General features: G+C 39.2%; 4 protein-coding genes and 1 pseudogene across 6 annotated transcripts; 2 read left to right on the top strand and 3 right to left on the bottom strand.

The window, feature by feature from the left end:
- Positions 1–1328: 1328 nt before the first annotated feature.
- LOC117619985 (F-box/kelch-repeat protein At3g61590) lies at positions 1329–4657 on the bottom strand. Of its 3 annotated transcripts, XM_034350064.1 has the most exons (3): positions 4148–4657; positions 2952–3006; positions 1363–2831 (listed from the first exon to the last, which is right to left on the bottom strand). In XM_034350064.1, the coding sequence occupies exon 3, from the start codon at positions 2804–2806 to the stop codon at positions 1589–1591; it is 1218 nt and encodes a 405-aa protein (XP_034205955.1). In that variant the 5' UTR covers positions 2807–2831; positions 2952–3006; positions 4148–4657; the 3' UTR covers positions 1363–1588. The 3 variants fall into 3 exon arrangements, with proteins under 3 accessions (XP_034205956.1, XP_034205955.1, XP_034205954.1); XM_034350065.1 differs by lacking the exon at positions 2952–3006 and having other exon boundaries at positions 1329–2831; XM_034350063.1 differs by lacking the exons at positions 2952–3006; positions 4148–4657 and adding an exon at positions 3661–4108.
- A 5826-nt stretch (positions 4658–10483) lies between these two features.
- Positions 10484–12068, bottom strand: LOC117618775. Its single transcript, XM_034348502.1, has one exon. It carries the CDS (start codon positions 11782–11784, stop codon positions 10963–10965), a length of 822 nt encoding a protein of 273 aa, XP_034204393.1. The 5' UTR covers positions 11785–12068; the 3' UTR covers positions 10484–10962.
- A 543-nt stretch (positions 12069–12611) lies between these two features.
- LOC117618817 (BAG family molecular chaperone regulator 6) lies at positions 12612–17754 on the bottom strand. The gene is made up of 3 exons (XM_034348552.1): positions 17593–17754; positions 14959–16975; positions 12612–14531 (listed from the first exon to the last, which is right to left on the bottom strand). Exons 2-3 carry the CDS (start codon positions 16906–16908, stop codon positions 12762–12764), a joined length of 3720 nt encoding a protein of 1239 aa, XP_034204443.1. The 5' UTR covers positions 16909–16975; positions 17593–17754; the 3' UTR covers positions 12612–12761.
- Positions 17755–20416: 2662 nt separating this feature from the next.
- Positions 20417–21319, top strand: LOC117618818 (acidic endochitinase-like). Its single transcript, XM_034348553.1, has one exon. The coding sequence runs from the start codon at positions 20417–20419 to the stop codon at positions 21317–21319; it is 903 nt and encodes a 300-aa protein (XP_034204444.1).
- A 756-nt stretch (positions 21320–22075) lies between these two features.
- Positions 22076–22979, top strand: LOC117619691 (annotated as a pseudogene).
- Positions 22980–24521: the final 1542 nt, after the last annotated feature.

Below are 24521 nucleotides of genomic sequence, written 5' to 3'. Positions count from 1 at the left end.
TTGTTAGGAATCTAGTTTTAGTCGTAAAACATTTATCCTCCTACAATTATGGTAAAAATTTAATTCTTGTCTTCCCACTTTTCTAAATGTGGGGAAAAAAAATAGTTATACTACAAGTATTAACTAGTAACCCTTCATCTAGAAGATAATTTGTGTTTGAATTATATGCTTAAATTGCCAAAAGGCTTCTCTTGTACCGTCGAGATCCTTTTTTTAAAAAAAAAAAAATTTGTCAAAAGGCTAGCCAATGAATTGCCAACCTTTTTTACTAAAAAAAATTCAGTTATATATATGTTCCTAAAATATTACCCTACTTGTAAATGTGTTTTTATTATAATTCATAGAGAATTCTTGTCATCCCATGAATGGGCCCTATGGGTGCCACCTTATAGGCTTATTGATTGTAATGTCATTGGGTGTTTTTGATCCTAATGTTTTGAACTTGTCCTCTCTTCTATCTGAACAAATATCATTATCATACAGTGAATTATATAAATTGTGAAATTAAATTTCAATGGGTGATTAAAATAGAAACATACAAAACATACGGCTATGAAGATGGAGATGTCTTTAGAACATAAATTGTTCTTTTTTTAAATTAAAAAAATATAGGGAGATTCTAGCCACTGAATTCCAAATCTCAAAAATCAGATTCATTGAAAAGCCAAGGGATTTGAATAAGATTAATTTGCAGGTTTTTATATTTGGTAGTGGGCACAAGCCTTTGGGCCACAAGGCAATGTCCATTTGGACAAAAGCAGCATTAGAATTCATAAAATCACAATCTTCCATCGTCACATCTCCACCAAACAAAATCTACCTCCACTAAACCAAAGTGTTCATCTTCGTCACTTCTCAACCAACCCACGCAAGGCAAAGCTGGCTTACCTGTTAACTCCCACTTTTTAAAGGGCAAAATACCACATTAAATTCTTAATTATTTTACGTGGAAAACACATTGTTTTGCGGAAAGATATGATGCTTGAAAGCTTGGTTATTGGCTCATTGCCAAAAATGATCAATTACCTCTTGCTAGGAAAACATCTCCAAAACCATGGCCCCTAGAAATCAAAGTGCCCCTAATGGTTATATGAATTTTGTGAGTATCTGTCGTCCACCACGCGTGTAGGTGAAATCATGTATCAATAATCAAGATCATCTCATGCGTAGGTAGGCGACTAACCTTAGTGCACCTCGTGGTTATATATGTGCAACAGAGTGTCGCATAGAGATGCAAGAGTTAAAATCTAAAGAGCATGATAAGGAGTTTGTCCGCTTTTTGTGGTAAAACCTAGTTCCTTGCATGTCATGATTGTAGCAGAGAGAAATGCAAGCACAATATTTAATGTGAATAGGAGTACATGTCAGGAACTCATGATTGTATTTACCAGAGTGGCATTTCCAATGCAAAGAATAATATACCCATGACCATGAATAACGAGCAGCTTATCTGCAGGTACATTATACGACTTTTAGAACACAGATGTTGTAACTCAAACTAGTGGGAAAACAAAACAAAGGTGAAACACAGGGATTTCAAGCAAAACAATTTGCACCACCACATCATATCAATCCACAAGGAAACATATCAGGGAGAAATTTCAAGCCTCGGTTCAAAACAAAAACCAGTAAAGAGCTGAAGTGGAAACCTCTTTGTTACCGGGCACTTCTGTGACCATCTCCAATGTCTCTGGCTCATGTCAAAGACAAGAAGAGCTGGAGCTCCATAGCTCTGGATGTATATAAGATCATCTGTGCCACTGCTGGCAAAAACATCATCAAATTCCCCAAATCCTTGGAAAAACTTATGCGGCATTCTCGCAATCTCTTGCCACGCCTTCCCATTTAGAACCCAGATACCAATCCCCTTAATTATGTCAGGCCGATCCTGTTTACCAATCCCTCCCACCATAACCAGCTTCTCCTTCAAGTTCATCAGACGGCCACATGTAAGAGGGCAAGGTACAGGAATAAAGCTCCTTATCAACAACCCAGGAGGAGGACAAGAAGAGAGGTTATATGTGATTAGACCGTGACGATTTTTCGGTGCCCCACCCCCAGTTGAGTAAATTAAGAAGTACAAAACCCCATCACAGATTACACTCTCATCCCCACCTCTCCATCCTGTCAGAACCTCTGTCAAAGTGGTCACCCACCTCATTGTTTCTGAATCATAAATATGAACGGAGACATCCCATTGAAAAAAATTCCCAGTAACTTGCTTAGATTTCACAATTGAGATAGTATAACCATGTGACTTCCTGTTAACAGAAACTGCAAGTGCACTGTAATCAGAAAATCTCAAGCCAGGGGGGTCCCGAAGCTTCTTGTGTGTTTTGGTAATAGGGTTGCAGACATATAACTCAGTTCTACTATCATTGTCCATAAAGCAAACCAAACCACATGATGAAGCAATAAACCAATTAGATGTCTCAATGCAGGGGAGTTCAATGCCATACCACTTTCTAAGGATAGGATCATATGCATAACCAGTTGGTTCATTAGAGCTGGTAAACATAAAATACCAAGGTTTTTGTGATAGCACACGTGAAAAGTTCCATAGAAACCTTTTTGAACTAACAATCTCATACCACCTTTTGCACACACAACGTGCCCTGAAAATGCTTGCAACTGGTAGACAGGCTAATATCCGTTCCAACAGGTCATCAGGAAGAATCAAATCCACCGAAACTGCAGTAGCTTCTTTATTCCCTTCGTCACTGAGCTCTGAGAAAGAATCAAACTCCCCAATCTCTCTGGCCATGTCATCAAAGGAATGGCTAAACCATGATGTTTCTCCCTCCATGATCAAGAAGAGTAAACAGAAAAACCTGTATACACAAATTTAATGCACAAAATCTTATCAATATAATATACCACATGAAATTATGTTAAAGGAGATTAGAGCCTCTTGCCACTACATGAGTTACGGATAATGAGATTAGCATCACCTGACAATATATGAAATATGAAACCTGTGGTCTAAAAACCAATACAAGTCAGAGCCTGAGATCACATCAAAATTGATGAATCAGTATGGCATATCAACTCCGGATGTTAGGTGTAGTAAGTCCTAATTAGGATTGACAGATTAAAGACACTATAATCAGCAGACAGTACTGCTTTCTATGTGTCTGTAATAATTTAAAAGTTAATAATTACAGAAGAGAAATGAAACATGCTTCCGACTAATCGAAAGGCTAACAAAAGCAGAAATCAACACGTAGATCTCAGAATTTAGCCACAACGCCGTCAATGAATAGTTATAAGCCAAAAGGAGAAAACAAAAACACAAACAAAATCAATCCACCTTCCAAGATATTATTCCTTATTCCCATGGCAGAGATTTATATCAGGGATAGCCAGACCGATATCCATGTGGGAAACCTTCAAGCACGACCCAAAAAAAAAATGCAGCCAGAAATGATAACAACTACAAAGTTCAGACAGTCTAGGTGATTGAATACTGGAGATTCAATTACGAAAATCCCGCACCTCCAAATTACAGATATGATATATGTAGTGCAACAAAATCTTGTAAATGTCAGAAATTTCATTTCGTACCAAAATGAAAAAATTAAACAACTAAGCAAAGGCATAGGAGATTGCACCAAATGATGCAAACCCAGAAGGAAAATGGTATCAAATTAAAATGCATACCCAGAAGGTGAAGTTATCAGAAAAAAGAATACTTCTCTCAGCATCAAATGGCCAAGACTAATTCCAAAACTTTAGTGCCCACATCCAACTACATTTGGAACAAAAAAGCCTTGAAACAAACAACACCAAAATGATTATGGAAAAAATTAACTTCTGTTTAACCAGACTTCTTACATCAATGAAACTTCTGTTTTTTTCCAGACAAAATAGCTTTCGTATAAAAAAACATCATTGTATTGACATCAAACCCTAAGAGAGATTTGTGATTGAAACAAATAAAAAATGTCAGATGAAGAGCGATTAGTCCATGGATACCAATCAATCAAACATCAAAACCCCATAAACTAGAAAGTAATACATCAACAAACCAAACTTACACCTAACATTGGTGACACAAACAGATCAGTGAAAGCATAAAAACCAAGTTTTTTCACAAAAGCAAAAGCAGAAAATTTATTTCCGAAAACGAAATCCATCAAGCACACACCTTTAATTTGAAGCCTCTTCCACTGTCACTGACCAAATGGGTTTGCTTGGATTTGTTCAGGGACTCAATATTGACACCAGTTAAGAAATAAATGAGCCAAAGAATTGATCTTTCACCGACCAAACCTCCTTAAACAAAGCACCAGCTAAAACGGGAAGGGCTCTGTCCAAAAGAAGAAGATTTCCTTCAAATGGTAGACAACCATGAAATGGGCTACTCTAGATTTGGCCGGCAACCATGCCTCAGCTCAGCAAACCCAATTAGAAAGAAAGAGATTTTATAGAGAGAAGTGACTTCCGTTTCTTTTTCGATGTAACAAAAACGACAGGCAGGTAGTGAAGTGAGAAGGCGTTTTTTCAATAGGGTCTGCGTCTCTCTGTTTATGTGTGTGAGAGAGAGAGAGAGAGAGAGAGAGAGAGAGAGTTTGAGTTTTGTTTTTGTGCACTAAACATAGAGTGAGCTAGAGAGATGGGTTCTGTGGTTTTATTCAAGCATTTTATGGATTTTGAATGAGAGGAGAAGAAGAAGGTGACTTTTGGCCACGACACAACACAACCAAAAAAGAATAGTATAATGATTTAGACCCCAAAAAAAAGTATAATGCTGTCTTACTCATCACCCCTTAATTTTTACTTTTTTGCTTCTTCTTTTTTCCTTCTTGTTTCTATCTTTTATTTCATATTGGCCCCAATCTTATTGCAATTTGCACCCTTATTTTCCCTATCCACTTTTTTTTTTGACTCCATCTTTTTCTTTTTCTTTTTTACTTTAATTTCAATTTTTCTCTTTTGTGAAATTGGTATATGCTTTACCAACCATAATAAGGCTGTCCATAATACCAAACCACATGGGTAGCCTTCCTTTCTTCTTTCTTTTCTTCCTTCCATTTTCTTTGAAACAGAAAAAGGAGGCGACCTAGTAAGAGCTTTTTTTGTGGGTTAGAGGCACAATGGCCCTTCTTTACCTAACTCAAATATCATGTTTCATGCTTCCATAACTCGCATTTGAACAACTTTGCTCTTGTAAGCATATGAGTTGTAATCATAAATTAAGTATGATTATTATGCGCAATAATTTTGGTTGTCAACTTTAAACCAACTGTTAGATTAGATTTTAAAATGAAAATCGGCTAACATAGGGACAGAACCACCCTTGCAACTTGGGGTGGGCTATGACCTTGGTGTGAGGGGTGGTTAGGATAGGGTAGGGTGGTTCTTAGATGTTTTTCCCATTTTTTCCCTAATTTTGGGTATGCTGCCCCTATTCCGATAGGTGGTACAATAATGTGATATCCCTAATAGGAAAAATAGAAAACTAATAATCCTATATAGCTAAACGCCTTCAGGTCATGTAAAAAATCCTTTCAAACTCTAAACACACGCGGCGTGGATACACACGTTTACTCTGTTAAACATTGTACCTCAAATCTTGAAAATCTAAAGGGCCAGCTTGATTGTTTAAAAAAAAAAATAGCTTTTCAACAAAAAGTCAGAATCTGGCGTCCGTCTAAACAAGAGGAGGAAATTATTTGCCATAGCCAGAATAGAGGTATCAGGTTTCCAATAGCTCAGCAGTGCAATAATTCATTATTCAAACAAGAGGAGGAAATTATTTGCCATAGCCATAATAGAGGTATCAGGTTTCCAATAGCTCAGCAGTGCAATAATTCATTATTCATGCATGCTAACACAATCATCTAATTAAAAGTTATTATAGTTAAGCTCCCAAACTGTCCATATTCTATAAAGCAAGATGTTTTAAAACTTGCTTAGTGGCTTTGGGTTTCCCCACCAAATAAAAATAATCCAAATTTAGCTCAAAAACAGAAAGCACGCATCAAAATAATTGAGGCAAAGATTAGGAAGCCCAATTAGATTTGCCCATTGCAAAAGGGGAATTGACAATATGATGCAAAACATATAATTAATAGCAGACCATAAATGTTTATTATAGTTTCTAGCAATTGATGACATTTTTTATATAGATAAAGACGGTAGATTGCATTTATAATTCAAGCACAAAAATCGTCAGTTACAAGACCCAATACAAATACAGATAACCACACAAGGTTATTACAAATACAGAAACTCACCATCCGCAAAAGGTTAATCTAAATATGAAGGACTCCACCGATAACATTAAGGGGCACAAATGTATCTCCATACATAGCCATAAAAGGTCAAATAAATTCCAACCTAAAAGTCGCAAACTTGCACAAGTGAGGCAAGTGATGACATTTAAATCCAATAAATTTGGTAATCACAGCTTAGGCATTAGCCCCCACCCTACCTTTATTGACAAGGGCAGAAACCGCCTGCGAAAAAACAAGCAAGAGAATAGAACATGATGTAGGATATACGATCCCAATGTTCATTATAAACAAAGCATTATATATATTATGGAATATTTTTAGTGCAGTTACTGCATAATAATACCAACAAAAATTTGTTCAAATTTATAAATAATGCTTAGTGCGTGGAGCCTCATCAGCTGATGGATCAACTTTTCTTCAGGCCAAAGGAATAAAGGGGTAAATTAAAATTATTTTGTTTAAAAAAGGGAAATAAATGGCTGAATGGGTAAACCAAAGGTCAAAGGTCTGGACTTGTATCACAGAGTTATTTTTGTAGTAATTAAAGGGGAAATGGAATAAATTGTAGTGGCTGCAGCACTATGTAGCAACCTCTTTCTGGTAAAATAAAATCACTTTGTGCACATTAAGTCATGACTCACTTGTAATAGTTTATTGACAAGCTTTACACAACAATATTATATATATAATGTATGTCTGTCTTGTCATGTGTGGGTTTTGTCAAGGAATAGCGACCAAATACATTTGAAACTAGCAAGACATGTGGAATGAAAGAGAGATCTACCACCAACCAATCAATGAAAGTGATGTCTAAAAACTCAGCATATTACATGTATTTTCAAATTAGGTCAGGTTAGCCTTTGGAGCATTCATCTTACCATGTTTTTGGATAATGAGAGGATAATTTCCACGACTCACTCTCTCATCGGGTACAAGATTTTCAGGTCAGTTCTGAGTTACTTAGCTTTGGCCCTTGGCATAATTGGAACTCAATTGCAATGTAGAGTTGACTTAATTAGGCTTGCAGCTTTCCAACTGAGCATGGACTTCAAACACCTAATGCATGATAGAAAAAGGTAACAACGCAAAAGGAGAGATAGTGGAGCAAGTATGCAAGGAAAAGGGACACCACATGGTTGAATGGCCAAAAGGGAATTATTACAAACTTAAGTTTGGTGATAGCAATGAGTGGAGCTTATAGATTTTTGTGAAACCGAAGTACCGCACAAAGTGCTTCTAGTCTCGTACACACATATATTGTGGGTGGAAAATGCATGTGGAAAATGTGCTTTTGCTTTTGGATTAAATATTGCAATCTGTTTTGCTTGGCTGTACGTCTAAGCGTTTTTGGACCATTAATAGGTCACTGGGAATTGGCAGTTGCAAGCAGATCCATTAATGGATTCTAGGCATTTGCTTGCTGGGTTTTCATTTCAAAAAGGTTACAACATCTTCCAAATAGGAGATGATGAGGAACGTGGACACTCAACACCTCTTCCTACTTGAGGCAAAAAAGAAGAAAAAATCATTAGTCTATAAAAATGATTTCTCTTATCTCCCAAATTCATTCCTCTAGCGGCTGGATCTCCTCGCCGGGGCAGGCTACTCGATCTCCGATATATGGCCGGCTTTTTTTAAAGCTCTGAGTAATCATGAAATAATCAAGAGATTAAGAGCCCTACCCCTATCTATAGGTACTCTAACATGACTAAATGCATTTGTTTTCTTATGCATGTGGAGAGGGACCAATAGCCTTTTTTTTGTTCTCTGTAATTTGGTACTCTTAATCTTCCTCCTTAAGTTGGATCATGGTTCTTCTATCAGTTAGTAAACGAATAATTAGGTACTCTGAATCTTCCTCCCTAGGTTAATTTTTTTCTTTCAGCTCCTTGATTAGATTAAAACACATGGAACATGGTAGTCAATTTCGAAAAGTAAAATAAGAAGAAACTATTCACTGTCTGGAAAAATGGATGCATATACATATACAACCAAGGGATATGAATGCAGGAAAACCAAAGAGCATGCATGCATGTAGAAAAACCAATTAGTCAGCAAAATCAAGATAAACTTGTCGTCGTGGCTATTAAGATCACTACCAAATCCAACATTTTCCCCACTTTGCTCTATGATGGCATTTGACCTTTTCTATCTAAGATTCAAAGTGGTCACCAAATAATTATAACCCTCGTTGTTATTTTTTCACCCCTTGAGAAATCATAACCGTTGTTAGTTCAAAAACAATCCCTTAAATATCCTAAATAAACAAATCCACTATCTATCTAGCTAGTGTGGATCATTGTAACCCTAAAAGACATACAGGTAAGGATGTGTATCAAATCAAATGTGACACATTAAGAATATATATATAGACATAATCATCTAGTCGATAGGCATCATGCCATGCGCATGTCCAGTTTGTCATTTCAAGTGCATAAATCCAAAGTAAAAAAGTGTTGCAATAGCGATTCGAAATTACAAGTTAATTAGTTTTAGAATTGAATGCTATCCTTGACGCTTTGTAGAAATTATGTTTACACGGTGCTTGAGCATCTAGAGATGTCTATTGAGATAATGTTATATGCTCAAATATCACGTTAGTTTTCAAGTCGTTATTAGATTTTGACGTATTTGTTAAGTTATCTAAACTTGGTGCTAGTACTCTTAGTTGGATTAAGACAGTCACAAAGTGTTGTGTTTATTTCCTATTATCTTTCAGTCAGGAACCATGTTGGCTCTTATCTACCCCAAGTAATTTTAGTTATACCAACCAAATTATCAAAAGCGATCATCATCACCCTTTGATCTTTGCTAGAAGCTACAACTTATGTTGTATCTAAAAGGGATGCACCTTGGACTGTTTAAATTAAACAACTTTTTAAAAGGATCCTGTTATTTGGCAATTTAAAATAAAAATTAGGTCTTCACCTTTGCAGAAACAACTTAGTTTCATTAGGAATAATCGTCACACCATTATACTTATCATAACGTTATTAACTAAGAATACCAAAATTGTGATATCTCTATCTATTTCAAGGAAGTATTTCTACCATGCTTATGTTTGGGGTTTAAAGAAATTGATCAATGCTTCGTATTTAGGGCCGACGAAGTCAGTATCACAGAGATCGCTGATCAGATTAACGTTGACGGCAATCGATAAAGGTAATATAATATATAAGCTAATCAATCAGAATCGGCACGGGATCCGGAGATTGTCATCAGAGCCAGCCGGATCTACAGCAGTTTGCATCAGCCAAAAAAATCGTAGCAATCCCATCCCACATTTAAAAAACAAAAACAAAAACGTCTGTCTTTGATTTGGCTTACTTGTTTGGTTATTCATTTCAATCAATCACATCGTGCACTGCGCTCTACACTATCCTATCCTACTACTACACTCTAGCACAGCTACACCGTTTAGTAATTTGTTTTTTTAAATATATAGGTGGTACGTATACCCACCCAGCCTGCCGCTTCTGCAATTTGCTGATTTTCTCTGCTTTGTCACTGTAACTGGGGCGGGGAAGGGGGTTCATGTCATGCGTAGCGTACTACTCGCTCTGTTCATTCGGAACGTGTCATGGTGTTCTTAGTTTTTGGGAAAGTTGTAAAGAGATTTGCTTTGGTTTACGGAGTTCATTAAAATCATCAAATCAAAGGGCAGATGGGTTGATTTAAGGAGACACCATAAATACGGATCACAATTGCGTTGGCGAGTTTTTATTTTACTTTAACTATAATATTATAGTATAGAATGACTCAACTAACCAAACCCTAACATTATTTGGGCCAATACATATATAAAACTTGGGTTCATGTAAGGCCCATCAGTTGCATACCACAGCCCAACCCAATAAGCCTACAAGTTTTTTTTGACCGAGAAATTTTTCTCACACACATTATCAAAGTCTGAAGTCCGGCCGTACTTATACTATTCAACCCCTATTTAAAAAAAAAAAAAAACGTTATCTATATCTACGGGGATGTATTTTTACAAGCGACATCGAGGTATGGAGATTCAAACACCCGAATTAATCACTTGAGCTCAGAATGGGGGTGCCTTTGATATCATGCTTTAGATGTAGGTAATATACCAAGTAAGTAGTAGCTCAAGCACATTCTAGTGTAAAATTATAAAACACATGCATTTAACAGATTAACTGCAGCAAAAAGATACCCAAAATGAAGTGGGTTTGATCAATGGCAACATCATAAAAGTCAAAGATAAAAAATCAAACAAAAGATGAAATGTGCAAAAAGTCCACACCTCTTGAATTGTCATTGAAACCTCAAAGTAGACAGCTTACATGACAATCAAAGTTCAGAACGAAAAATTGATCAGCTTTTTGATATGATCAAGATCGATTCGATGCACATTTTGCACAAAAGGACACAAATTTATACATGGTTTTCCTAATAGAAGATTCTAAGCCACTCTCTAGTGCCTGCCTGATTCCTTTACATTCAGAATCAAGAAGAAACTAAAGTCTGGGTAGTAATCAACTCTCAGTAACTTGTAATTTGTAGTTTGTTAATGCTCTCTTCATCAACAATTAATCCAACCTGTGTTCATCTCCACCGGCAATATTCACACAATTTTTCTTCCAAAATCAAAACCCACGAATAACCTCCATTTCCATCCACGTTCATCGAGATTCAAAACCCATTTTCTTTTCAATCTTCGACCTTTTTTTTTTTTTTTTTTTTTTTTTTTTTTTTTTTTTTACCTTTCTCTGCTGTGGGCCCCATCCGGGTTCTGATCCGTCGGAGTGTATTGAATCTTCCTCTGTGTCAGCAAGCAGCACAAGAAACGAGAGCCGTCCGATGGAGCAGCCCTCAACACCTTGGTGGTTGTTCCCGCCAAATCTCCTACCCCGTTCAGCTCCTTCAGAGGCGGCAATGGCGTCGCCGGAGATGACGCCACCGACTCGCCTGCGTCCGAGTTCTCCGTTGACTCGGCACAAGAATTCTCCTTTGAGTCGCCAGAGTAATCCTTCGACTTGATCCTCATGCTGTCGCCGTGCCTGCGCCTGCGCCCGAAGCTCTCTCCCTTCCCCATCAGATCGCGGTATCCGATCGCCGACATCTCATTCACCGCCGGAGCCAGATCAGAGCCGTCGATCACCATCGCTCCAACATTCAACACGCCGTAGAACCTTCCAGAAGGTCGCCGGATCTGGACCGCGGTAAACGACGGCATCTTGGAGTGGACGTCAAGAAAATTGTTGATCAGAAATCGGACGGAGCCGACGAGGTGATCGCGGAAGGTACCGACGGTATAGATTTGGACGGAGACGGCGGAGGTCTCGCTGGAGAGGAAGCCCGGCGGAACCTTGAAGAGGAACCGGTCGTTCCAGGTTGGGTTCGAGGCTCCGATCTTGTCGACTCGGGATCGGAGCTTGTGGGCCGAGTCGACCCAGGCAAGTGCGTAGGTCTGCATGCGGCGCAAGGTACCGGTGGGGGCTTTGAGGCCCTGGGCGGAGATGAGGTGGATCTCAAGCACGCGCATCGTGCCCTCGTGATCTCCGTTTTCTTTCTTCATCATCGCTTTCGGGGGGAATCGACGGACGCGATTCGGTCAAGAAAGCAGTGAAGAAAGCGGACGGTCTTGATGAGATTCAAGAACAAGAGGGCAGTCGCCGCAAGACATGCCGGTTAAGAGAGCCAGAGCGGGAGGGAGAGGAGGAGCGGGGGACACTGTAGAAAAACACGAGCTTCCGAAGTCGGTGGGTCCGATTTAGTTGGGGGAATATTCTCTGGGAAATGAGGTGGTTGGTTTGGGTTTGGCCATGGTGTCCAGAGTCCAGTGTTTACAGGGTGGATGATCTAGTGGAGTAAAATTTGTGGTGCAACTGGGGTTAAAGTAAAACCAGTGGATTTTAGTTGGCACTTGGCTGGTAAAATAAAATTAATGGTTTTATTAACGGTTTTTTTCTTTCTTAATTTTAACTTCTAACTGGCATTCCATTTTTATTGTTAAACCACTTTTCCTAAATAGGTAGCTCCTTCTACTGCCTTCATGAAATGTCCACCCGCCAAGTGGGAATTAGTGGTGAAAAATGTGGAAATTTAGAATTATGATAATTTATGAGTTCAATTAAAAAAAGTTGAAAATTAAGAACTAAGATGACTAATGAGTTCCATGAAATATGGCTAAAGTTTATGTATAAGCAGGTGTAGCTTAAGTTAATTAAAAAAGGTAGTGAGCTCGCCATCTTACATTTTCACGTTTCACGTTTCGATTGTGAGCTCGTCATTAAGCAGAGTAATTCGTGTATAACAAACCAACATTATTTTTTACGCAAACTACTCAAAGACTCGAGAACTACTGTATCAAAGATAGAAATCGAACGCCGCAAGATGGAAGGTATATATTCAAACAGTTCTTCATTATTCTGTAAAACTTAAAACTTAAAAAGACCATACAAAGTTCACACAATGTAGATACAAAGAGATTCAATCCCACATTACAATAACTCAACATTTATTTTAAGAATGATCGAGACATGGAGTGACCTTTCTTCACATTGCAACACCAACGGCCCCCTCCTTCAACGGATCGTTTGATGGTTTCATGCAAGAAGTTCCAGGAGGTGATGCTGCTCTATACCTCCTTGTCCTTACTTTCTTCTTCTTAGCCAGCTTTTTCTCCAAGTCTTTCACTCTTCCGGTCAGTTTAGATATAACTTGCAGCTGTTCGTTTCCTGCTTCCATCAATTTTTGCATCATTTCCCTGAGTTTCTCATTCTCTTCAACTAGGCTTCTTTCATTTTCAACTCCCACGGCACATCCCTTGGTGGGGGATGCCAATTCAGTCTTCTGCACTGGAGTAGATTGTGTCTCAAGGAAGAGATCCTCTTTGGCAGTTTCAGCACCACTTGCCAGTCTATTGTAGTCCTCGCATTCAACTTTGTTATCCTCCACCTCTCTGTCCTCTCCGGCGGTTGCTGCTTGCTGGTATTTTGAGTCTTCTGTACTTCTCTCAATTGGCACTTCATCCTCAATAGGCCTCCCCGGATCAGCCAATGCAGAGGAGCAAGTAATATCACCGTCGATTACATCTGAAGGTCCATCTTCATGCACGGCATCCTGAGTTTCGATCTGAACAGGTAAGCTCAATGGTTGGGATTCAATCGACTCAAAGACCAGCGGGAGAAAATCATCTTTGCTGGCTTTTTCTTGTGGCGGGAGCTCCACCTCTGCCGTAAGCACTGAATCTCCAGGGAGTTCCTCATCCTTGTGAGAATCCATCTTTACCCGCTCCTTCGATTGGAGAATAGGCTGCTCCTCCATTTCTCCCTCTGGCTGTGGCTCTAATTGATCCAAATTTGGAGTCCCATCATGCTGTGAAGTGGCATCAAGTACCATTTGATGCTCTTCTTCTCCACTTTCTAAGACATCATCCTCCTTCACTACCTCGACTTCTTCGATCTTCTTAAACTCATTAGCCGGACTCTCCTCATCGATCATGCTCTGTGGCAAATCTGCTTGCTCATGAATCTCTGCTTCCTTATCAGTCACATTAGCACCAGCATTGGGTGAAGTTACATCTGGTGACATTTCTAATTCCACTTCACCACTTTGGTGGACTTCGTTCTTGTTCATTTCTATTTTTTCATCCTTCTCAGGCTCTGAAATGGCAGGCCCATTATCAGTTGCTCCTCGAGGCAACTCTTCAAGCTCTATTGTCTGTGGATTCGTATTAACAACTTCAGAAGAGATACCTGTACAAACTGTCTTGTCTTCTACAAGAGATGGAGATTCACTACATTGCTCGAGCCCAGTGGAACCATTGCCCATTTCTGTGTTTACCATACTGATTTGTCCAGAATTATTTTGTCCATTAACCACATCATTCTTCTGTTCCGTAACAGACTCCGAACCAAGATCTTCAGATTTTAGACCACTTGCCACTGGCAGTTCTTGAGCACTATCCTTCGATGCTTTGTGCAGCTCTCCATGGTCAGAGAGGTCTGGCTCCTTGGTGCTCAAAGCAGGCACATAATCGGTAGTGTAAAGCACTTGCCCTTGACAAGGCTCTGTCGCATGGTGACTGCTATCACTACCACCATCAGCCGGTCCTTCACCAAGTCCTTTCACTTCATCTTTTTGCTCTAGCATGCAGTTATTGTTGTTGGCATTGGAACTGAGCTCTTCCACACGTGTAATAGTGGATGCCTCCTGTGGTGTATCTTGACATTTCTTAGTGATTAGATCATCAAGCTTTTCCTGCAAAACTACAAGCTCCCTTGCCAAGGATCTTCTAATGTCTCTGAAGCTTGGGAGCAAACCCTGTTGAACAACAATAAAAGAAAGAACCAGATGAGCATAAATATTGAAAAAAAATCCCACAATTTCAAATACATCTGCAATCCTTAAAGGCCTAAACCAAATATAACTTAGGCAGATTCAGATGCCAAATTCCCTATCCAACACCATGCATCACAAAACCAGCACACATTTCAATTACTTCTAAACTGACAATACGTGAAAAATGGTTCATTATCTGTCCATCTGTATATGCGTCTGAATGAGTGTGCGGGCATGTGTTTGCATACAGGATTTTCACATGTGAGGCAACCACGCAGTGATGCACATATGAAATTTTTTAAATCTTGGTTAGCATACACCCAAATTTATAAATTAAAAGATAAAGACCAATGTTTCCATAAGAAGTCAACAAGAAAGTAAAAATTGATTAAATGAGCCAAACACATACCTGAATAGTATCCAATTTGAGAAGAAGTCTCATGATGGTTTCCCCAATTACCACCTTTTGCTTGTCATAGTTCTGGAGATCAGAAGTCTCCAAAGATGCAATATGATTCCGAACATCACCCACCTGCTCACGCACTTCAGCTATTTGCTTCAGTTTCTTCAATGGTTCCCACCTCCTAACCTCGAACCCACGGTAGGCAGATTGAATACGCACAGCAGCTTCTATATCTGACATGGTCTTTTTCTCAAGTTTCCTTCCATCAACGACTGATTTGACCGTCTCTGTGGGCTTATTTATCTCTTTCACATTGTCAACTGTTGTATCTCGTGCCTTTCTTGCTCCTTCATCCTCATTGACCTCACATCTAGTTTCATCTTTCCCAGCTTCCCGAATGGTTGGCTTCCTGGATATCCGCTCTTTGGAGCTAACGGGAATCTGGGGTGTACGCATCGCATCCTTGTCTACAGTGCTGTTCCTATCCACCACCGGAATAACCTTCTCCTTTTTGGAAGGCTCCACCTCCTTGCTGTACTTTGGAGCAGATTTTGAATCTTGTTGTGCGTTCTCTTGCAAGCCCAAAGAAGCAGAGGGTTTGGTAGCATCAGTTGAACTCTCTTGCTTGAGTCCTTTTGCACCATGAGGACTAGGAGATCGCGAACTCCCATTTGCCTTCTTCTTCTTAGGCAAAGGATCAACTCTGAGGCAAACAGGAGGCAGCTCAGGTGACTTTTTTGGGAAAGAGGATGGTCCTCTGACACTGGTACCAGAAGGTTTGTTAGCTACATTGTCTTCTACATGTTTCACAGGGACACTTCCTCCTCTTCTCTCAGTGTCTTCATATTTGTTCTCCTCCTCCTCTTGATTCATTTGCTTCACATGTATGCTTTTCTGATTAGCAGTATTTTCCTTTCTCTCAACAACCCTCTGACCAGCAGGTTTTTCTTCATTCACTCCAGTCTCGTTTGTAACATCACCCTTCTCAGCAATGTTCATTGGAACAATCTTAGGAGCGGAAATCATTTCCCTCTTGTCCTCCTTTCCTACTTCCTCCTCCTCCTTGTTTTCATAAGGCAACCAGAAGAACGGAAATGGAAATTGCTTCTTTTGGTCTTCGCTCTGCTGATCCTGAGAAGCATTCACATCCTTATCCTTCTTTCCAATCTCTTCATAAGATGGCACCCAGAAAATTGGAAATGGAAATTCCTTGTTTTTATCCTCCATCTGTTTCTGATGATCCTGAACCTGCCCCTTATTTTCACCTTGCATCAAAGACCCAATGTTGTTCAAGTCAAAGGGGAACCAACCATGCCTTTGATCTCCTTCCTGAGACTTCAAACTCTCACGAGGCTTCGAATTACATGGAATTTTCTTCTCATCTATGGTCTCTGGTTCAGAAAGCTTCCTTTGCTCTCCACCATTCTTTGATTCGGGTGGAATCCACACAATTGGGTAAGGGTTGTTTTTCAACTGAACCGGAACCAAAGAGTCATGCGCCTTCTTTTCAACAACCGGTCCTTGTTCTTCAATCTTAACACCCTTATCGATATTCTGGTGGCGAGGATGATTAGGACACCCACAGCAGTGAAAACTTGGAGGCATATTCTTATCATACTCATATTTAGGAATCTCCATAGAATAATGAGGAGTAGGAGGTACATAGTGGACAGGGTAGGCTTCATGATATGGAAGAGGATAACCCCCATAAAAGTATACTGGTGATGGCATTGAAGCATGAGGGTGAGAGGGTCTGAAACCATCGTGGCCGGGGACGTTGTTATGGCTACAACAAGAATGGCACGAAATTGGGTAGCTGTAGTTGCCACCATAGGGCCAAGGCTCAAATGGCCTAGGTGAGTTGGCTCTGAGACCAGGATAATGGGGCTGAGGGAAAGAGAAGGTTTGGTTTCTTTGGTAGGGGTCTGAATCCATGTATCTGTACATTGGCATCATTTTTGACCAAATTTATACACACAAACACCAAAAAAAATCCTCCAAAACGTTTAAGCAGCACCAAGAGCTGACAAAAGAACAAGATGAAAATGAGAAGAAAATTCATAAATCACTGAAAAGGCGGGGGGAGGGGAAGAAGAAGAAGCTCAAAACTCCAATTTTCAAACTATAGCAGACAAGGAACCAACAAGGACCAAATGCAGACTGGATTCAAATTGATGTGTTTTTGAAGACAATGGAAATCAGAAAATGCAGAATCAAAATTTTACATAGAGCCCAAATTGAAGGAAAGAGATGCTGAGAACTCCAATTTCCAAGCCATAGCAGAAAGAGAAGCATCTAATTCAAATCAATGAATATTTAGGACAATGCAAATGAAAAGATACATAACCAAATATTTATAAAAACTCCAGATTCAGGAAAGAAAATGCTAAAAAATCCAACTTTCAGACCACAGCAGATAGAGCCAACAAGCAGCCAGTGGAAATTTACATTCAGATTAATTGATTTTTGAAGACAATGCAAATTAGAACATCAAAAGCTCAGTTCAAATTTTTAATTCATGGGTTATCACTATCTACTGCATATCTTCTCTCAGTGAATCTCACAATATTATAGAAACAAAGAAAAGCCAAAATCAAAATTGTAAGGCAAAACAAAGGAAGAGGAAGAACCACAACTTACAATTTATTTTCTGGAGAAATATCAAACAGCCAATTACGGTTCCACAATCCGGATGACTCAGTTAACGGAGCAAATCGGTCCAAAAACCCGAAAAGGGGAAAAATGGAAGCTTGTTGTGTGTCTCTGTCTTTGGCTTTTTACTGATATCAGTCTCTGTTCTGATGAGAGAGGGCGTCAGATAATTGGAGATTTATAGAAGGGTTAGAATCGGAAATAATGGAGAAAAAAATCTAAGCTTTGTCTTCGAGATGTTTCCCGCGTCATCTAACGGTGAAGTTTCGAGAGCTTCTTATAACGTGCACGTCGTCTTTGTCCACCACGTGTCAGTTTTCTCCCAAAGAATGTAGATCATTCTACGCCTTTGTTTTTTGTTTTTTTTTTTGGGTGTGTGATAATAATAGCGTCCAAACGTAGATGATGGACATTTTTATTTTTATTTTTTCTTATTTGGAGGGAGAAATATTTTTTTTTTTTTTTTATTGTTTAATTTTCTGTGACAATGATATTTGTAGAGAATTCAATCAAATACATATCATGATGATGTTCTTAACCACTTCGATTACTATGAAGGTATATATTTATGTTCACAACCTCAAATATTTATCTCCCTTCTGATGATGGTCGACAACTTGCACAAAGCAAAGTTTCTCACACCCCCTCAAATATTTTCATGTCATTCTCTGCATACTAGTTCTTGAAATTTACCAAAACTTTGGAATGAATCTAGTAATATTGCAAGTGAACCATATTCACAATGTTGACTTAGAAAGAAGAAAGTGGTTTCAACAAAACTTTCTTTTACAACTCAGGTGCACGTCTATATATAGATTAATCCCAAAGAAGCCACTGGTATATCAAACTCGTTAGAACAACTCACAAGATTCTGTGATCAAGTCTCATTCTCTCACGTCTATCGTGAAGCCAATGCGGTTGCGGATGTCTTTGCTTTCCTTGGTCATTTGCTTTCGCCTTCGAAGCTTCGGGAGAGTAGTCTCCCCCTTTCTGTTGGTTCCTTTTTTTATTTGGACCTGTTTGGGCCTGCGTATTCTAGAGGATTGTGTCTCCGCTAGTTTTCCTTTCTCACATAAAAATAAAAATAAAAACCTCATTAGAACAACTATGGCTGCCTTTTTCACCAAGTTAACAGAAACCACAGGAAGATATCGCATTGTGAACATAGGATTCCTCTCAAAATTTGGAAATGGCTCAATGGTGGACTGTCCACTAGCCTATTTGACTATGTTTGGGTTCAATTCTACAACAATCCATATGGCATACAATCCACGGTGTGAGTTTACCTCTGGCAGACCAACATGCCCAATAAGACTTTTTTTTTTTAAATCCAAACTATGCATCGATATTATCCCCACCCTAACCATCTAGGTCCAACAAATCCTTGGGTTGAGTTATACAACATTGCTTGTATATAGCCACCTACACTAGAGCTGTGTGTAATTTAAGCCCTGACTATGAGACTGGCTTAAAAGAAAGCACTCATGCTCTTTCATCAGTTTAATTTAATAATAAAGCTGATGCTGTTGAAATAATATTAAGCAAGTTTTAAAACATCTTGCTTTAGTTAGTTATATAAGATGTCCTATAAATCATTATTGGTAGACTTTCCTTTCAAATTGCATAAAACTAACCCCTAAACCAGCAAGAGAGAAGTGCATTAAAATTCATGAACTTGGATGTAGATAATTTATCCTGAAAATTCGAACAAATGTACAAGTACCATTTGATAATTCTGTTCCTTAGCAAGTAATACTAGAGGATTGACTTGAAGTACCCAAGCAAATCATTGCTCGCCTTATTAAGATTATGCAGGACGGAAGAAGAACAAAGACATCTTTCGGGTCTCAAATCTGATTTGTTTTTGTTTAAGAAAAGATTGTCAGCATGAATTATTAGTTAATTAGCTGATTGTTTGGAAAATATAGTGTCTACCACTCTGGCTTCTGGTCTAGCAAAGGAAGGAATGCATGATGCATCAATATATTGAAATCAGTAGAAAGTTACAAGTGTTCATCAGTCTCATACGTTCCTAAAGAAAAAATGTGACCTAGAGCAAGGAAATTACACAGCCAATTTGGGGCATTTACAAACCCCCTATTAGATAGCAGGCTTAACTTCAAGTGATATCGTTTTTGTTTCTGTATCTAGCAATTTGGGAAATGAACCTTTCCAGACTGGTTTTTCCTACGCAAAAGCGATCCCCTTTTTGGTACAACTTGGAGCATATAAGATCCTCCTAATTGCAAATATTGAAGCTGTTTTGATTGGCTTCTGGTCTAGCAAGGGAAGCAATGCATTGAAACCAGTAGTACATGTTTATGTGTTCATCAGTTTCGTAATTCCTTTGAGAAAAATGTGACCTAGAGTAGTGGCCTAGTGCTTAGCACGTCTGAATTAAAGTCAAGCCAACCAGCAGGCTGGACTACAATATTTTTTATCAACACCTGAAAAAAATGGGATTAACCTATTTATTTTTTCAACCCTAAACTCTCTCCCTACTGGTGCTGCTTGACAAATGGCACCAAGCCAAGTTTGTCAACCCCTAAAAAAATAGATAGCCCAATACAATCATTTGTATTGTCCTTGTCAGTAAGTTACTACATGTTTGACCACAACTCAAGCAAATTAAGTAATGTCATTGACTCCAAAGTACAGCTCAAAATTTTGATTATATTTATACATGGGTCTGATATTATTGCAAGAAAGAATTTTAAGGTTTCAGAATATACATTCAGCACGTTCAGATGCAAGTCTATAAATAGAATAAACCCACAGGAACCCTGGTATCAAACTCATTGGAAGTACAATTATGGCTGCCTTCTTTACCAAGTTTTGTTCTCAAGCTGCCATAGTCTTCCTATTGGTTCTCCCTTCCTTGGTTTCCAAATCAGATGCCGGGAGCATTGTAGTTTATTGGGGCCAAAATGGTGGGGAGGGCACCCTAACAGAAACATGTAACACTGGAAGATACCAAATTGTCAACATAGGGTTCCTCTCAAAATTTGGCAGAGGCCAAGCGCCTGAGATCAACCTGGCTGGCCACTGTAACCCGAAGTCAAATGGTTGCCATAGAGCGAGTATTGGCATCAAAAACTGCCAAAGGAAGGGGATTAAGGTCCTGCTTTCGATTGGTGGTGGTTTTGGGAGCTATGGGCTATCATCTGAAAATGATGCTAAGAATGTAGCCAACTACATATGGAACAACTTCTTAGGGGGGAGATCAAATTCAAGGCCTCTAGGTGATGCCATATTGGACGGCGTAGATTTCGACATTGAGAAAGGCGGACCTCATTATGTTACACTTGCTAGAATGTTGGCTGCGCATAGCACAAGGGGCAGAAAAGTGTACTTATCAGCAGCACCACAATGCCCATTTCCTGACCAGCATCTCAATGCTGCATTATCCACCGGTCTGTTTGACTATGTTTGGGTTCAGTTCTACAACAACCCACAGTGTGAATTTAGCTCTAGAAACCCCAATGCCTTCAAGAGATCATGGAACCGATGGACCTCCTCTATACGTGCCAAAATCTTTGTTGGGCTTCCAGCTTCGCGTGCAGTTGCTGGCAGTGGTTTCGTGCCTGCAAATGATCTGATAAACGAAGTGTTACCTTTTGTTAAGAGGTCTCCCAAATATGGCGGTGTCATGCTCTATGACAAGTTCAATGATGACAAGAGTGGCTATAGTCCTAAAATCAGAGGCAGAGTGTAATTTAAGCCTGGACTATGATTAAAATGGCTTATAATAAGTTAATAAAGCAGTTGCTGCAGTCCTGCTCTTTCATCATTGTAATTTAAGCCTGGATTATGATCAAAATGGCTCATAATAAATGAATAAAGCAGTTGTTGCCCTTTCATCAGTGTAATTTTATGATAAAATTAACACTGTAATAAATGAGACATTGTTATCAGTACACCTTCCTTTCAAATTGCATAAAACTAACTGTCGACGCTAGTTAACGTCACAAAAAATGAAAATGAAAAAGAAAGAACAGATATATCGAAAATTGACTATAGCAAGTAACCATGATAACTCTGTTTCATAGCAAAACCATGTTCACAAAATTGACAGACAGAAAAGGATCCAAATTCACAGAATTCGTGCTCACCATTAACTTTGTATACTTTTCTCCCTAATAGTTCTTCATTGCTTAGTTGTTTACGACTTGGGTAGCCCTTTAGTTAGGAGTGGGGGATCAACCTCCAAAACCTTCCATATGCCTAACTAGCTATTCCCAATACCCTTCTAGCTACAATAGAATGAAAAACCACCATTAATTTGTTGAAAGAAGAATCATCAACTTGAACTTTGTATACCTTTTCTCCTTGGTAATTATTACTTGTTTGGCAAGAACTCAAAAAACCCGTGTTCACAAATTTGAAATATGCCGAACTCAGATACCGCAAAGTCTATAAATAGGTTAAATCCCAAAGGAACCTTCGGCATCAAACTCATAAGAAAACAAGAATGGCTGCCTTGTTCACCAAGTTTTGTTCTCAAGCTCTCTCACTATCTTCCAATTGATTCTCCCAGTCTTGTTTTCCAAATCCAATGCCGGAGTCATTGTGGTTTATTGGGGCCAAAGTGGTGGCGAGGGCTCACTAACAAAAACATGTAACACCGGTAGATATCAAGTTGTTAACATAGGATTCCTTTCATAATTTGGCAATAGCACCTCAAATCAACTTAGCAGGTCACTGTGATCCAGCATCAAACGGTTGCTGAAAAGTGAGTGCTGGCATCAAAAACTGCCAAAGGAAGGGGATTAAGGTCCTTTTTTCGATTGGTGGCAGCGCAGGGAATTATGGACTATCATATGAAGCTGATGCTAATAGTGTAGCAGACTACCTATGGAACAACTTCTTAAGGGGGAAATCAAAGTCACGGCCTCTAGGCACCGCTGTTTTGGACGGCATAGATTTCGACATTGAGAAAGGTGGACCTCACTATGATACACTTGCTAGGAGGTTGTCTGAGTATATCAAAAGAGGCAAAAAAAGTGTACTTAAGTGCAGCACCACAATGCCCATTTCCTGATCAGTATCTCAATAGTGCACTATCCACTGGCCTATTTAACTGCGTTTGGGTTCAATTCTACAACAACCCTCAGTGTGAATTTACCTCCAGCAACCCCAATGCCTTCCAGAACTCATGGAACAGATGGACATCCTCTATAAAAGCCGGTCAGTTCTTCATTGGGCTTCCGGCTTCGCGTGCAGCTGCTGGTAGTGGTTTTGTGCGGTCGAATGATCTGATAAACAAAGCATTACCTTTTGTTAAAAGGTCACCCAAATATGGGGGTCTCATGCTCTATGACAAGTTAAATGATGACAAGAGTGGCTATAGTTCTAAGATCAAAGGCAAAGTATAATTTAAGCCTGGATTGTGATCAAAATGGCTTATAGAAAGTAAATAAAGCAGTTGATGCAGTCCTGTTCTTTCGTTAGTTTAATTTTACAAGTAACAATTGTAATTCTGTTTCCTAGCAAATCATGCTCACCTTATGAAGATTATATAGGGTACAGAAGAACAATGAAACTTCACATTGTCTTCACACCCACTAAGAGAGGCTGCTTTAGAATTGTCTATGTTCTGATCAACTTCTAACTCTCTCAAACGAAAGTCTAAAACTCCCCATACTCAAATTACATGCTCACATTTCGTATAATGAAATTTACGTTGACCGCAGCCAGAACAATGCTGTAACCAAATTTAACTCGTTACGTCTAAATTATGTTTTGGTTTTAGTTCTATAAATAAGGAAATAGTGTATAAGCTGTGAGCTAAGTAAATAAGCCTTGTTCTAAATTGTGTATTCACTTAGTCTAGATTATGACAGGTGTTAGGCGTTAGACATGCTAAGTGGTAGTTGCCACATGTAAAAATCTTAGAGAGCAGTTTTGGATGTAAGGCTGTGATTCTCTGTGATGTCAGAGAATCCAGCTATTCTTTCATACAGTTATAGCTCACACTGAGCTTGCTTAATTGTAGCACAGAATATGCAATAGCAATACACTGTTCCATTGAGCCTTGCTCTCTACTCTTACTCTCTGCTATCTCTTCCTCACTCAATATACACAGAACTCTAACATGGCCTCAGAGCCTAGTTTGATCTGAAATCTGGGCGTAGACTGTGCGACGTTGCTGCAATCGAGCTGCACTCAAGCTCGTTCTGGTTCAGGTGAAATCGCTGAACCCCATCGTTTTTTGATTTTGAGATTCGTATCATCTAAGCCTAGAGATGGCTGGATCTGGAGGTTCTGAGGTGAGAACTCCGATCTTCTCCGGTGAGAACTACGAGTTCTGGAGAATCAAGATGGTGACAATCTTTAAATCTCATGGGTTATGGAAATTAGTTGAAAAGGGGGTTACGATCTCTGATTCAAAGGAGAAGATGGCTGAAGGAAGCGCAAAAGAGGAAGACGATGAGAAAACAGTGGCAGAACACATGCGAGATGCGAAAGCTCTGGGTATTATCCAGAATGCAGTCTCGGATCAAATATTCCCTCGAATTGCCAATGCTGATACAGCAAAGATGGCATGGGATCTGCTATATGGTAAATATCATGGTGGTGATCAGGTACGATCAGTTAAACTCCAAAATCTTCGACGTGAATTTGAGTATACTAGGATGCGTGATGATGAAACGTTATTTGAGTATCTTACACGGTTGAATGAACTAATTAACCAAATGAAGACGTTTGGTGAGGTATTGCCTAATGAAAGACTTGTGCAAAAGGTTTTAATAAGTCTTAGCAAACCTTATGATCCCATCTGTCTTGTGATTGAGAATACGAAGTGTATAGACAAGGTTGAATTACAGGAGGTTCTGGCAATTCTTAAGAGCCAGGAACAACGATTTGATATGCACACTGTTGATGCCACTGATAAGGCTTTTGGTTCTTTTTCTGTG

The sequence above is a fragment of the Prunus dulcis genome, chromosome 2 (assembly GCF_902201215.1).
Source record: "Prunus dulcis chromosome 2, ALMONDv2, whole genome shotgun sequence".
Taxonomy (NCBI): domain Eukaryota; kingdom Viridiplantae; phylum Streptophyta; class Magnoliopsida; order Rosales; family Rosaceae; genus Prunus; species Prunus dulcis.
This window is presented reverse-complemented; position numbering and strand designations above follow the sequence as displayed.